The sequence below is a fragment of the Oncorhynchus gorbuscha genome, linkage group LG08 (genome assembly GCF_021184085.1).
Source record: "Oncorhynchus gorbuscha isolate QuinsamMale2020 ecotype Even-year linkage group LG08, OgorEven_v1.0, whole genome shotgun sequence".
In the NCBI taxonomy this organism is placed as follows: Eukaryota; Metazoa; Chordata; class Actinopteri; order Salmoniformes; family Salmonidae; genus Oncorhynchus; species Oncorhynchus gorbuscha.
Window position 1 is genome coordinate 38,244,558 of NC_060180.1, and position 16,115 is coordinate 38,260,672.

Sequence of the window (16,115 nt, forward strand, 5' to 3'; positions counted from 1 at the left end):
AGTAGCTACGGGACCCGTAGCCAGCAAGACATCGAATTCTGATTTTAATCATTTCCCATTTGTTAGTAGGAGAAAGCAGAATTGAGACAGGTCTCTCTGCTAAGAGCTTTAGACTGTAAACAAAAGGACTCATTCTTTCAAATAAAATAATGAAATGTTCAATATGCTTTAGAAAATTTCTTTGTCATTATCAAAACAAAAGAATAATGGAACAATGGTCTGTCAGAGGAGCTGAAGAAATACTACATTCACTGACAAGAATCATAAAATTGGAAGATACCAAACCAATAATCAATTTATATTTGAATTGCCTGTCGCTAGTTGTAGAGTTAAACCAATAACATTTTTTAAAGTTGGATTCTGAGAACGCCAAATATCGGAAAGATGAAAGTTGGAGCAGAAATGTATAATTAAGTTATTTTAAAAATGGGCTGAATGCGGTGGGATACCTATCCATCCAGTCACCAGGAGCCCCTCATGCCATATGGTCCATCCTGATATTGAACATGCTGTAATTATCTTCAACCACCTTTGACTCCGGAGACGAATGCGGGACCCGTAGCCAGTTAACGCTATAATGTAGGTAGCTGTGCATATTATTGTGATTAAATTACGTCATTTAAAAAATAAAAGTGCCATTTTACACAAACGTTAGCGTTTGCTTCGAATGTCGACCGTGTGTATGACAAGCACAGCTAGCATGCAGCGATTGCTAAATTGGATAGCAAGACTGGCTAATGTAAGTTAGCAGCTAGCAAGTTAACTAGATACAATGGAATAGTTTTGTCAAATTGTTACTATAGCTTAAATGTTATGAATAGTTATCGATTTGGCCCGTTGTCATATCAGCCCCGTGTTTTAACTAGGTTTGCTGGTGAGCTATTTTCTTCTGGACTAAGTGGACAGACATAGTCTGCAATATTTGTTTTGTTTGATTTGTTTTGCCTATTTAACACATCGAAATGTTTTTTTCTTGATAGCAGAAGTTAGCAAATGGTTATCTAATGTCATGTTAAAATCTCATTGAGAGCCTTTAATCTGCTAGGTAGTGGAAGAATATGACGTAAGTATGACTGACTAATGCATCGACATCAGCCTGCTGTGTTGACTTCGGCCAAATATGGACGGCCACTGCTGTTGGATTAAATCAAATGTATTGGTCACACACACATGGTTAGCAGATGTTAATGCGTGTGTAGCGAAATACTTGTGCTTCTAGTTTCTGACAGTGCAGTAATATCTAACAAGTCCCACACACAAATCTAAAGGGGTGAATGAGAATATGTACATATTTTTTTTTACCTTTATTTAACTAAGCAAGTCAGTTAAGAACAAATTCTTATTTTCATTGATGGCCTAGGAACAGTGGGTTAACTGCCTGTTCAGGGGCAGAACGACAGATTTGTACCTTGTCAGCTCAGGGATTTGAACTTGCAACCTTTCAGTTACTAGTCCAACACTCTAACCACTAGGCTACCCTGTCGCCCCATGTAAATATATGGATGAGTGATGGCCGAGCAGCAAAGGCAAGGTGCAATAGCTGGTATAAAATACAGTATATACATGTGATATGAGTAATGTAAGATATGTAAACATTATTAAAGTGGCATTATTTAAAGTGGCAGTGTTTAAAGTGACTAGTGATCCATTTATTAAAGTGACCAGTGATTGGGTCTCAATGTAGGCACTAGCCTCTCTGAGTTAGTGGTTGCTGTCTGGTGGCCTTGCGATAGAAGCTGTTTTTCAGTGTCTCTGTCCCAGCTTTGATGCACCTGTACTGACCTCACCTTTTGGATAGTAGCGATGTGAACAGGCAGTGGCTCAAGTGGTTGTTGTCCTTGATTATCTTTTTGGTGGGGGAATGTGCGGGCTGTCATAAATCCATAATGTATGTAATAATAATAATAATATATGCCATTTAGCAGACGCTTTTATCCAAAGCGACTTACAGTCATGTGTGCATACATTCTACATATGGGTGGTCCCGGGGATCGAACCCACTACCCTGGCGTTACAAGCGCCATGCTCTACCAACTGAGCTACTAACTGTTTAAGCTGATTTTATTATCACTGCCACCTAATGTTGCCATAACATGTCTATAACAATCAATCCTGTAGTTCATTTAGGCATTTCTGCTCATGTCAACATCACATTCATCTGTCATTGTTATGATATTGGTCTTTGTGCTCTTTCTCTGGTAGTTACTAAAACTATTTTGTTCCCCCTCTTCTGTATTTCAGTGTGATTCAAGACAGCTTCTCTCAGCAGCAACCCATGGCTGGCTTCAGGCAAGAGGATGTGGAGGTGTTCTACGATATGGGGGAGGAGCTGGGGAGGTAAGTTCTGACATCTGTAGGGCTAACTACTATTACTATCTGAGAGCGCACAGATTCTTCTGCTTTTTCAAGATCGGGCGTGTTTGTGTGATACTGTTTTGCTGGATGATACTAGCCTTGACTTGATTCATCTTGCCCGGTGCATCAGTGGGTAGAGTTCGCACTTCAGGGCGAGTGAGGTAAACTCTAAACCTGGCCTACCCAGCACATCAGACAGTTTCAATCAAGTATGCCTACTAATGAATATGTTTTCAATGAGGTGATAGAATAATACAGATCTCTTATCACCTTTTTGTTCTCGCTTGCATGTGAAGTGAAACACAATTTCTCCAAACAATCTTTTTAATATAGAATCTGTTGTTTGACTCTCATAATTGATATACCAGTATAATACCACATATTTAACTTTAAAATGCATAGCAGGAGGAAAACATCCATTGGCACATCCCCAGTGTATTTGTGGGACTGTTTATTAAACTGCATTGCACTCTGCCTTGTTATACAAGCTCTGTTTTTAGCAAGTCCTTGTAAACTAAACAGAGCTAGAGCAATATAATGAGTCATGTGCTTGTAGAGGATTAAAACCTGACTTCATCTCAAATGGCACCCTATTCCCTTCATAGCGCACTACTTGAACATAGTGCTTTATATGGAAGTAGGGTTTTTTGCTACAGTGTTGCAGCAGAAGAATGACATCATTGTGTTGGGTACTAACTTCTAAACTTGAAGTATCCTTATTCATGTTACCATATTAGAACTGAAGGTATGGAAATCTACTGAGTGAGAAAGGGGAGTGCAGGAAGAACATGTTATTGTTAAATCTCAGGTATCCTATGGAGAGGAGAAGTGCCACAGTCTGGTTTCAGTCAACAGATAAGGTAGGACAGCCATGAGTTGGGGAGGAGTGAGGAATTTGGGCATTTATTTTCTGTCCATGCCTCTAGGTTTAGACTTACTGTGAGAGGAGGGGAGACTAAGTTTGCTCAGGAAACTGCAGGAGTTAATGTTCTCCTGTGACGGATTTCCATCATGTGAATTCTGGAGAGGTTATTTTTAGATCAATGTAGAACCACAATTTTTTTAATGGGGGGAGGGTGTGACATTGCCTAATACAGAGAAGCTGTTCTACAAAATATATTCCCAAATAAATGTTTTCTTAAGTATTTTATTTTCTCTGTTAAGCTGTGTACACTGAACTGACATGCATGATTGTTGCTGACACTCCAACGTTCAGATGAAGGGAATTAAATAGTCTATAATGCGCACCACCGCAGCGCTCAATTCAAACGGTGGTGTGTAGCCTACAGGGAAACATGTATTCTGGCAAGCGGTCAATGCACAATAATTCTTAATGCAATCACATGAACACTTTTAAAAGCACTTTTGGCAAATGTAATTTGAAAGCAGTTTTGGCCTAAAAAAAAAAGAGGGGATCACAGTTTTCCATTGCTACCACATTTATGTCTACTCCTTCAATTGCGCAAGTGGTATGTTTTGACAAATGTAGTTACAACAGGAGTTTCAAGCATGTTAGGGGCAGCTGCATAACAGAGCTCTTAAAGGGGCAATGGTCTCTTAAAAGGGCAATGACATAGGCCTACTTCGTAATAGAAACAACAACAACAAAACATGTGGGTAGTGAATAATAATAATTAATTAATAATAACAATCAGGATGTTGTGTCCAATGGGGTAAATGTAAAGGGACAAATGCCTACGTACATTTTCAGTGGTGATGCATCACATGGGGCAGGTGGGGCTCCTGCAGATTTGCATGCAATTCTGTTATTTCATGTCACAACAATAAATCAGTTGGCAAACTATTTTATTTTAGAAAATTGCTTTATCTAATAAAGCATATGTGGTCGCTTTCCCATTGTCTCTGTTTGTTTTGGTACATTTTCATCTCCAAAATGCAGCTGCTGTCTCAGCCTCGCTCTGTGCTTTCTGTGGTGGTGGGGCAGACAGAGAAAGTACTGTGTGTACACTACCAGTCAAAAGCTTTATAACTCTCCCACCTTTCAATTTTTTATAGAAATTTAAGCAGTTCAAGTCTAGTGAATAACCTGAAATGGTATACATTTCAGAGTTATATTAAAAAAGGCCTTTTTCAGGGAACAAGTAATGGGTTAACAACTTACAGCTGATCTGCAGCAATGGAAGTAAATTAAGCCTTGAAGATTGATGTTAACAATTCCTACAGGTCTCCCAACTTTTGTTAATACAAACCTGGACAAACCCCCTGTCTGTATAAAAGCAGTGTTGGAACAGACTGTGTTACTACACCCTCTTAAGCATTATTTGGACAATATTGTACTGCAAGAAAGTAGTATATTGCTATCATAATGGCGAGAAAAAGGCCATTAACAAAGGAAGATAAACCCTATAACCCAATAAAAAAATGGAAAAATTGAGGTGTTCTAAAACTTTTGACTGGTAGTACAGGTGTCGTTTATCTTCTCTGGTTGTACGTGATTGGCTCAGGGTGCTGTCACTCATGAGGACACTACGTCCCCGCAGAACCTGCTGGGAGAGCTAGCCAGCAAAAGCAGGGTGCACCTGATACAATGATTGTTATCGATTATATTGACTGATTGGTTCTGTGTGGGGTGACGAAAGCCCCTCTTCGGTGCTCCATTGGTTTACAGTAGAAGTTCCCGCCCAATAAGGCTCATTGTCATTGGCCAAAGATAAACCAACGTCTTGTGCGGGTTAACTCTGGACTGATGTGTCAACTTCATAGCTAGCTATTTGTTTACCACACGCTGTTACCACGTCTGCTAGGTAGCGTAGCTATGTAGCTTAGTTATGTCCTAGAAAATCATTTTCTACCTTTAGTATTATAAAGGAAATGTGTATAGAACGCCTGGTGCTCATTTATTCACCTAAACTTTAAAATATGTCCTTCCAATAAAATAAAGCATGTTGGAAAATGAGATTCAGGTCGAGTGGTTGGTGGTGGATCATGTAGCAGTTGCTAACATTTGTTTTGACGTAGGCTAGCTATAATATCCTATAGGCTACATGCATTATAGTTGATGTTTGATGGCAGACTGTATTAGGCATGGAACCACATGTAAAAGCAGGGTTAGTTGTACATATCTTTGATGGAAGTGTGCAATAGATTGAGCAAGAGAGTAGTTGCATGTTGTTAACTGGGGCCCTTTATAACAGGCAGGCAGACACATAATATTGCAGACAGATTACTAGCTCGTTTACACTAGAAAAGTCTGCTGGACTACCGTGGTCTTCTGTGCAATAAGAGCTAAATATATGGGAAGTAGCCATGTTATAACGTTTGTCTGTGGCTCAAAACTCATTTATGTGATTCAATGTGTAGTCAGTGTAGTGTACTGGTTTCGATGCCTATGAGCTTTGTTGATTGAGTTTGCCCCACCAATATTTTCATTTTAAAATCACCCCTGTACATTTTATAGACACTATTTTGCATCAGTTGGGCAGCAAGTGATAATGCCTATTGCTAATAGCACATCTGATAATATAGACCATGGGCTATATGCATGGTCCAATGTTTTTTTCCAATGTTTCACCAATATGTTATTTCATTTCTGGAGGTGGAAATTATATTCTAGATGGTATCAGTGTCATTTTATTTTCATTCATGTTGGAGTAGAATGTCCTTTTTAAAAAGCTTCTCAGACCTTCTACATAACAATGATCCCAGGGAGGACCCCGGACCCCCTAAGAAAAGGGACTGGGATTGGTCAAGCTCAGTTAAATACATGTACAAAATTATAATTTTTCCCTAAAAGCATGATGGTCATAGACTTTCTTACAGGCCGGTGACATCACGACTTCCCATCAAACCAACTCCTTGAATGCCTTACTCCTTGAAATTTGCAGTTATCTAAAAAACACTATTTTGCGATTTAAAAAAAAATAAAAAAACGCTTTAGTGTGCACTTTACTGTATACTTTTATACTTTCAAACTTTTGAACAGTAGAAGTTCAAAAGTCACTAGTGAACGTCGTTAAGTTTCAGTCATGGGATTCATTTGTGTTTAGACTCCTGGGAAAGGGCTTGCAGACATACATTAAATGGCAGAGCAGAAAATTAATTTCTTTGCAGACACACAATAACCTAAGACATTCCGTTAGGAACGGATTCACTCTCTGGAATGCAGCCTTCATAGCTTCTTCTTCTTCCTATAGCATTATCATGCGCTAAATCAAATGTTGGGTGATTTTAGATTTTCTTTGTCACCCACTTTACATTTGCTAATGGTCTTCATCTTATTACATCAAAGTTATGAACCTGCCAGCCAGTGTGTTGCAATGCAGCCACTGAACACGAGCCTATACAATCTGTAGTCAAGATTGGTATATTACATTACATTACATTTAAGTCATTTAGCAGCTTCAAATCATGATTTTCCTAGATGAGCTATCTGATTGTGGCCCAGTCACTCTTTCCTGTGTATTCTATATTCATGTTTTACTTTGTATCATCATTCTCATGATGTCATTTCCCCCCCTCCCCTCAGCGGACAGTTTGCCATCGTACGGAAGTGTAAAGAGAAGACCTCTGGCTCTGAGTACGCCGCCAAATTCATCAAGAAGCGTCGCCTGTCGTCTAGCCGCCGGGGCGTTAGCCGCGAGGAGATCGAGAGGGAGGTGAACATCCTGAGAGAGATCCAGCACAGCAACATCATAACGCTACACGACATCTTCGAGAACAAGACCGACGTCATCCTCATCCTGGAGCTGTAAGGGAGACTAGATGATACCAGGGTCATATTCATAAATAATGTCAGAGTAGAAATTCTGATCTAGGATCAGTTTTGTCTTTAAAAATCACAATTCATGAGATAGCCCGGTGGTTAGAGCATTGGGCCAGTAACCGAATGGTTGCTAGATAGAATCCCCGAGCTGACGAGGTAAAAATGTGTCGTTCTGCCCCTGAACAAGGCAGTTAACCCACTGTTCCTATGCCGTCGTTATAAATAAGATTTTGTTCTTAACTGACTTGCCTAGTTAAATAAAGGTTCAATAAAAAAAGAAAGAAAAAACATAGACATGGGGACGTGATCCTAGAACAGCACAATACTCTGAGACATTTTATACATACGGCCACAAACCTGGGTTCAAATTAGCCTGTGTGACATTCTGTTCCTGCTCTCTAGTTAAGTGAAAAATCCCAAAACATCCTGATGTGGTTTTGTTGAGATGCCATTTGTGTGTGTTGTTTTAGAGATTCATCTGTTTATGTTGTGTTTCAGGGTGTCTGGGGGGGAGCTGTTTGACTTCTTGGCAGAGAAGGAGTCTTTAACAGAGGAGGCTGCCACACAGTTCCTCAAACAGATCCTGGATGGGGTCCACTACCTGCACTCCAAATGCATAGCTCACTTTGACCTCAAGGTACACACACACACACAGATCCCGGACTGGGTCTACTACCTGCAGTGCCGCACTCCAAACGCATCGCACACTTTGATCTCAAAGTGGGCTGTGGAGCTGGGTAAGCCAGGGTCATGTTCAACGAAAAACGTTTTGCAATAGAATACACTTCTTATTCTTAAGTCCAGGTTGTCTCTAGTGCTTAGTGAACACCATCCAGGCTGGTGTTTTCAACAGTCATCCTTATTAAACACATACACTATATGTACAAAATTATGTGGACACACCTTCAAATTAGTAGATCCGTTGCTGACAGATGTATAAAATTGAGTACACAGCCATGCAATCACCCATGCAAACATTGGAAGTAGAATGGTCTTACTGAAGAGTTCAGTGACTTTCAACGTGGCACCGTCATAGGATGCCATCTTTCCAACAAGCAGTTTGTCAGATTTCTGCCCTGCTAGAGCTGCTCTGGTCAACTGTAAGGGCTGTTGTTGTGAAGTGGAAACGTCTAGGAGCAACAACGGCTCAGCTGCAAAGTGGTAGGCCACACAAGCTCACAGAACGGGACTGCCGAGTGCTGTAGCGGGTAAAAATCACTTCCGAGTTGCAAACTGCCTCTGGAAGCAATGTCAGCACAAGAACTGTTTGGAGCTTCATGAAATGGGTTTCCATACCAGAGCAGCCACACACAAGCCTAAGATCACCATGTGCAATGCCAAGCGTCGGCTGGTGTGGCGTAAAGCTCGCTGCAATTGGACTCCAGAGCAGTGGAAATGCGTTCTTTGGAGTGATGAATCACGCACGCTTTACCATCTGGCAGTCCAACGGACTAATCTGGGTTTGGCGGATGCCAGGAAAACTCTACCTGCCCCAATGCATAGGGCCAACTGTAAAGTTTGGTGGATGAGGAATAATGGTCGGGGACTGTTTTTCATTGTTCGGGCTAGGTCCCTTAGTTTCAGTGAAGGGAAATATTAACACTGAAGAATACAATGACATTCTAGACGATTCTGTGCTTCCAACTTTGTGGCAACAGTTTGGGGAAGGCCATACAGAAATGGTTTGTTGAGATCTGTGTGGAAGAACTTGACTGGCCTGCACAGAGCCCTGACCGCAACACCATCTAACGCATTTTGGATGAATTGGAACGCCGACTGCGAGCCAGGCCTAATCGCCCAACATCAGAATGGAAGCAAGTCCCCGCAGCAATGTTCCAACATCTAGTGGAATGCCTTCCCAGAAGAGTGGAGGCTGTTATAGCAGCGAAGGGGAGACAAGCTCCATTCCCAAGATTTTGGAATGAGATGTTTGACGAGCAGGTGTCCACATACTTTTGGTCATGTAGTGTACCATGATAGTATACTGTTTAGGATATTATAATAATAGTAATAATCATTCGGGTCAGTTATTTATTTTCAACATATGACGTTGTTATTATATTTCAAAACATCTGTAGTGTATCCATTCTCTTCTAACTTGTATTATGGAATGCTTGTTTGTTTTTGTTGCAGCCGGAGAACATTATGCTGCTGGATAAGAATGTTCCCAACCCCAGGATCAAACTCATCGACTTCGGCATCGCTCATCAAATCAAAGCTGGGAACGAGTTTAAAAACATCTTCGGAACGCCAGAGTTTGTTGGTGAGACCCTACCGCTCAAGACCAAAAGAGCCATGAACAGTTTTAACGGCATTAGTACGGCTTTTATTTTCAAATGGATTCTTTTCACTTCGGGTTTTGATTCCCTTTGGAAAAAATAAATTCCTTATTCCTATGAAAGACATACAGTATGCATAAAATGTCTGTCCAGAAATGTTATTGTTATGCTATGCCCACATGGGGAAAATATTCCTTGACATTTATCTTATTTAGTGGAGGTCTGTTGATGTCCTTGACGACCATCTGGGTTGAATTGAAGCTTTAAAGCGATTCTGGTGTTGATGCTGCTTGTTTTACAGCTCCAGAGATAGTCAACTATGAACTGCTAGGCCTGGAGGCTGACATGTGGTAAAATGGACTAAGATCATTTAAATGTTAAATGTTTTTTATGATTTTGAGAATGTTTTCTTGTTGTTGCTGTTGTTTCTCTCTGAGGGTAAATCTCACTAAGTTTTGTCCCTTTTGTCTCCAGGAGTATTGGAGTTATCACATACATTCTGTAAGTACTTGTTCACATTATAATGGTTGTCTCTTTTCATACAGTCAGTTGAGCAATATTAAACAGTGTTATGTTCAATTATTTCAAATCTACACACATTTTTGCATTACAAATGACAACCCTAGAAGTGACACGTATTTCTCAGTAATTCCATCGTCAAAATGATGATATAGCAAGAAAGCCAATCTACTGTGTATAACGTTTGGCCATGACCTGAAAAATGACATGATACAGTACTACAGTTTTACCTCCTGTTGAGTGTTCTTATTGTGTTCTCACCATGCTGTCTGTTTTACCTCCTGTTGAGTGTTCTTATTGTGTTTATTGTGAATGCACCAATTTGTAAGTCGCTCTGGATAAGAGCGTCTGCTAAATGACTTAAATGTAATGTAAATGTGTTCTCACCATGCTGTCTGTTGGTCCTCAGGTTGAGTGTTCTTATTGTGTTCTCACCATGCTGTCTGTTGGTCCTCAGGTTGAGTGTTCTTATTGTGTTCTCACCATGCTGTCTGTTGGTCCTCAGGTTGAGTGTTCTTATTGTGTTCTCACCATGCTGTCTGTTGGTCCTCAGGTTGAGTGTTCTTATTGTGTTCTCACCATGCTGTCTGTTGGTCCTCAGGTTGAGTGGTGCCTCTCCATTCCTGGGGGAGACCAAGCAGGAGACTCTGACCAACATCTCAGCAGTCAACTATGACTTTGACGAGGAGTACTTCAGCAACACTAGTGAGTTGGCCAAGGACTTCATCAGACGGCTGCTGGTCAAGGATCCCAAGTAAGCCTGGTTTACACTGGACGGAATATGCCAGGGAATGCTTAACATAACATACACAAGAACCATGTACTTTGTCTGTCTTTTTTAATAGCATATTATCTTAGGGACCCGAGCAAGAAATAAAGGTTTGTACCTTGTTGCACCAATGTTAGAACTGCAAATACTAAAGCATAAAAGTAAGGAAGAAATTAGATTGATTTTCATCTCTAATCATTTACAAATGCTTCTTCCAGGAAGAGAATGACCATCGATGACAGCCTTCAGCATCCCTGGATCAAGGTAGGTACCTTTCACCATCTCATACATACTGTACCTCACATATCACTAACCCCCCAAAAAAATATATGCAACTGCTGGCTTATAGCACCCATTATACTGATGTTTTTTGGCAAGACAAAATAATTGAGCACCCCCCCCACACACTTTTATCTACTATCCATTAAACCCCCTCTCCTCCCAGGTGATCAAGAGGCGAAACGTGCGCCAGGAGGAGAGCGGGAAGAAGCCGGAGCGCAGGCGCCTGAAGACAACGCGTCTAAAGGAGTACACCATCAAGTCCCACTCCTCCATGCCCCCCAACAACACCTACGTCAACTTCGAACGCTTCTCCCAGGTGCTGGAGGAGATCGCTGCTGCCGAGGAGGGGCTGAGAGACCTGGAGCACAACCAGAGGTGGGGGGGGTAAACGGAGGGATGGATGATTCAATGAATGGGCGGATGAATTAATTTGTGATGATTAAAAACGCATATAAAGCCGTTCTATTTGGGTACAACAATATATCTATCCATTCATGCTAACATCTCTCTTCTCCAGGTCATGTCAGGAGGATGTGGCTGCTCTACTCTCTATCTATGAGGAGAAGGAGGGCTGGTACAAGGAGGAGAACCAGAGCATCGCCAGCAACCTGGATCACATCCGCCAGGCTCTGCAGTGTACCCAGGCCCAGCGCAGGCAGAGTCAGGAGGATGCCCGTGCCGCCATGCTGGCTGCTAACGCACTCAAGAGGACGTTTGGGCGCCTGGAGAACCGCTACGAGGTCCTGGCGGAGCAGGTGGCGTCGGAGGTGCGCTGGGTAGAGGAGCTGGTCAGAGGGATAGAGAGGGAGAAAGACAGTCTGGTCATGCCCTGAGACCTGGCTCCAGCTTGGCTTGTAGAATAGTCCTGAGCCTGGCCTGCCTTCTAGAATCACTGACATTATTCTCATAGAATCACTGACATTAGTCTGAATCTACGCTCTTCAGTTTCTTCTTTCTAGGGCGGTCTGGTCATGGCCGGTAGGCAAAGTCCTACCGGGCTGGGGCTGGAATCACTGAATGACATTATTTTAGTTCTCAGCTTACTTCCTACTATGTCCATGTCTGTGTGTGTGTATGGTACAGTCAGGACAGTACATGTACACCAGCTCTCAGAGTTTTTCTGGTGTTGGTGTGGTTGTTGGAATCACAGACATTACTCTGTTTCTGCACTCTCAGCTTCTTCTTTGTCTGTGTGTTTGTGGCACGAACAGGGCACATATTCTACACCAGCTGTCATCAGATTCAGAATGAGGGTCCAGAGTTCTTCGGGTTAGAGAAAACGCTTGGGCCCCCGATCATAATCCATGCTGCCCCTCACACACATTTGATTGGGAAAAAGGTTACTCCTCCTGTATCACTTTGTATGGAGAGAACTAGCAACGCAGAGTCCTTATTATGAATACGTGTTTAATAATACATGTCCTAAATACACGTTTAATGTTGAAGATAAGGATTTTGAAGAAATACATGGTATATGCACCTGTGTGACAGCCTTAGTCTGGCTTGGTGTGTCAATTTTAAGTACGCCATCATAACATGTATCATTCTCAGCTGATGGTTATAAGTAACAACAGTACAAATTGCACAGAAATAACAGAAAATTCATGTCGATGTATTATAGGGAGATCTCAGCCTACTGTCAATAGGATGAAGTACTATCTATTCTATACCATATGTCACTCAGCTGACTTGTTGTACTGTGATGCAAATGCAAACACTATAGCTGTCTTACCTAAGGAGAGAGTAGTCTTAAAATATATAGATTGTATAAACCAGTTTTGCTCTTTATACGCTGTGCCTGGATATAGAACACCTTATTGCCTATACATAAGCATAAGGAAATATGTAGTAATGGCTAGACATGTTAGTGAAAATACAGGCTTAGTTGCTGTCCCTCAAAACGCTTTGGGCCAGTTTCCTGGATAAAAGCATGCTCAATGGAAGTTGTCCATTGAATTTGGTTTTTAGCCCAGGACTAGGCTTAATCTTTGTCTGGGAAACTGCCCCGTTTAAGTACAACTATTGTACATAGGATTCTTCCCAAATTATCTGCATGATGTTAAACTATGTAAAGTATAAATTTTTTTTTTTTTAATTCATTACGACCATAACAACCCACACACTTCAGACATTCCACGAGTTAGTCATTAAATCTATGCATCACATTCCATGTTCACCATAAAACTACAGAACCCTATACTCCCTAGATTAATATTCTCATTTGCACTTAAGAATAAAGCAATGTTCCAAACTATCTCCCACTGAATTATTTTAACGTACGCAAAACGTATAATTGGTATGTATTTATTGGTTTGAACAGTTTTAGACAGGTTTGTGTTTTAAATAAACAAGCTTAAATACATGTAGCTTAACTTTCCTTGTGTATATTTATTGTGTCCATTGAGATAACTTAATACACATTTGATCTTCTAATATCGAATCCTTGTGGAAAGTAATTGAGGGAAAGATTCTTACAACTTAATAAACATTTGACCAGCTAAAATCGAATCCTTATGGGCTCTGGTCAAAAGTAGTGCACTAGATACCGAATGGGGTGCCATTTGGGATATATTTGATCTCTAGGTGTTGTGATGTCATAGGAGTCTACGACCATTTGTCAGGGAAAGTGTAGTCTTATTTCTACAAGTAGTTGGCATGTGAACAACCTTCTACAAAAGGATTTGTTTAAAAAGTAGTGAGATGGAATGTGCAGTGATGAGCGAGGAGTGTACTGTACACTAGTCCTGGCATGATAATATAAACACAGAGGGGCTGCTAGGATTCTTCCTCCTATAAAAGCATTCTAACTAAGATGTGGCGAAAGACTTGGGTATTGGTTTTAAAGGGGATATTTGGACAAAGGTAAGTGAGGTGTTTTTGTTGAACGAGGACTCTACAGTTAAACGGAAAACCTTACAATATACAGTACTTCTTCAGCCTGTGTAACGTGAGTCATTAGGCTCAGTTGATAAAGACAAGTGTTAACTTCTGTCTGGACTTATGAGACTTTTTTCCCATCACAGTGGACACAAAAGAGTCCTTCCGCCTGAAGCTGCAACTGCTGTCTGTCTCTGTTGTCAGACATAACCGACAAGGGATATGATCTTTGTCATTCCCAGCGCAACCACAGCTCCCTTCAAAACCATGGCTCGTTCCAAGTCATCCGGGACCTGCTGTAACCTGGTGATGGCACTGCTGACCCTGTGGTCCATGGTCTCCCTCATCGTTATCGTGGTGTGGGCCACCTCTCCTCACATGAAGGGCGTGGCCCAGTGCAACGTAGCCCAACAGGTGTGGACCACAGTGTGTGTGCCTGCTTGTTCAGCAGTATGGTGCCCTCCCTATCTGGGTACAACCCAGGGTACACTGTCTGTACATGAGCTCGAGCCAGTGCTTGCTGTGAGCTTACCGGTACAATCTTAACTCTGTTACACAGTCCCTGACGGAGAAGATGGAGGGGGCGAAGGTTGTGTGGGAGAAGGAAAAGCAGGCCTTGCTGGAGTCTGTAAGGCTGAGCCAGGAGAACCAAACCACACTGCAGCAGGAGATGGAGGTTGTCGCTGAGAGACTGAGAGAGAATTACGTGTCCCTGAGCCTCAGCCTGCAGGAGAATGTGAGTGTAGCCTCCAATGTCATTTTAGACATTCACATGTTTGACATCCTTGTTCATGTTCAGAATACATAGACTATAGATTGTATGCTGTTAATGTTCAGAATACAACTCCTTGGCATCTAAACTTTTGGTCAAAACTATCTATTCTAAAACATATAGATTGTCAGTGACTGTAGATTTGCTTTGTACACAGGCGATGCTGCATGCGAATGAAACAGCACAAAGGAGTGCTATTTTCCTGCACAGAGACACACAGAGAAATATGTCCCTAGATCTGAGTCTACAGAGAGGTACGGTATTACTGGATCAAAGAATACATATATATATATTTAAGCAAAGTCCCATTGAGACAGTGTCCTGGACATAAATCATATCACTCTCGTGATAGCGATTTACAGAATAACCAACATATCTTACATTATAAATGTTATTTTATGACACTGGAAGATGTTCCGTTTTTTATTACCATAGAACATTTTGAGTGGTTACGATTCAACTTCACCCAAGCTGTCCACCAGTCCCACTCCTGCTCTGCTTCATGTGATGCTTCAAATAGCCAGGCGGTGGCAGCAATGAGTCAAATGAAAGCCTGCGAGTCCAGCAAACACTATATGATGACACAAATGTGAGTATACAGCAGCTCATATGTAGAAATATATGTAAATACAAAAAACTAAACTAAAAACTGTATTTGTGCTGTAGACACCAGCATTCCCGTTATTGTTCAGTTTCATTTCCACTAAACAAATATCTTAAAAAGGACATTATGTTTTGTATTACAGGGAAAGAAGAGGTTGCAAGATCAATGGTAATTCACCACAAGAATCACTTCTGTTTATTGCTCATACACACTATGATTGATAACCTCATATATGCAGGCTTGTATCAAACCAACATGGCAGAATAGCTTGCAATTGCTTTAGTTTATCTGTGTCCTAATGTCGTTTTTTTTCCTACTTTCTCTCAGGATTGTCATCCAGTGCTTTTTGACTGTGAGGAGAGAAATATGATGGCCACATTGTTAATCTGAAGGGTTTATTAATTAATGTAATTAACACATACTTATTTCACCGTGCTCTGTGTGTACTGTTATATATTATATTTTTCTGTAGGGTTGGAAACATGTTGCACTGCTTTGCCATGTGTCTGTGTTGTGTTATTCCTCTGTGGATAAAACACTCCTGAGGGTAGATCAGCTTTAATATTGCAGATAGATGGTGGGTTCTATCAATGCAATTGTCTGCATCATTTCTAATCCCCCTTGTATTTTTCACAATACAGTATTACACTCATGACATGACTGTGATGGAATAACATGTACAATTTTCCAGCTATGACCAGAACCCTATGTGGGGCGGCAGGTAGCCTAATGGTTAGAGCGTTGGGCCAAAGATCTAGCTCATCAGTCGAGGTTGCGACACCAGGAATTAAAGTGTAACGAATTCGGGTGGCATTTTCTACCAAGAACGAACATACTCGCCCATGCCGACCGTGTATCGAATCCCAACAAGGCTGCTGTATTTAGCCTTGCATCGTTTTTTAATGCTTTATTTTCCCTACCCTGACAATCTGAGA

General features: G+C 41.2%; 2 protein-coding genes across 4 annotated transcripts; both read left to right on the forward strand.

Moving 5' to 3' along the window:
• Positions 1–438: 438 nt before the first annotated feature.
• Positions 439–13,293, forward strand: LOC124041620 (death-associated protein kinase 3-like). 2 transcript variants are annotated; one of them, XM_046359409.1, is made up of 11 exons: positions 439–579; positions 2,242–2,337; positions 6,842–7,063; positions 7,577–7,715; positions 9,212–9,341; positions 9,659–9,707; positions 9,832–9,858; positions 10,478–10,630; positions 10,864–10,909; positions 11,091–11,302; positions 11,445–13,293. In XM_046359409.1, exons 2-11 carry the CDS (start codon positions 2,276–2,278, stop codon positions 11,758–11,760), a joined length of 1,356 nt encoding a protein of 451 aa, XP_046215365.1. In that variant the 5' UTR covers positions 439–579; positions 2,242–2,275; the 3' UTR covers positions 11,761–13,293. The 2 variants fall into 2 exon arrangements, with proteins under 2 accessions (XP_046215365.1, XP_046215366.1); XM_046359410.1 differs by lacking the exon at positions 439–579 and adding an exon at positions 586–739.
• Positions 13,294–13,639: 346 nt separating this feature from the next.
• Positions 13,640–15,835, forward strand: LOC124041624. Of its 2 annotated transcripts, none has more exons than XM_046359418.1 (7): positions 13,640–13,789; positions 14,047–14,218; positions 14,364–14,540; positions 14,734–14,830; positions 15,012–15,165; positions 15,323–15,348; positions 15,508–15,835. In XM_046359418.1, exons 1-7 carry the CDS (start codon positions 13,740–13,742, stop codon positions 15,528–15,530), a joined length of 699 nt encoding a protein of 232 aa, XP_046215374.1. In that variant the 5' UTR covers positions 13,640–13,739; the 3' UTR covers positions 15,531–15,835. The 2 variants fall into 2 exon arrangements, with proteins under 2 accessions (XP_046215374.1, XP_046215375.1); XM_046359419.1 differs by having other exon boundaries at positions 13,699–13,789; positions 13,951–14,218.
• The last annotated feature ends 280 nt before the right edge of the window (positions 15,836–16,115 follow it).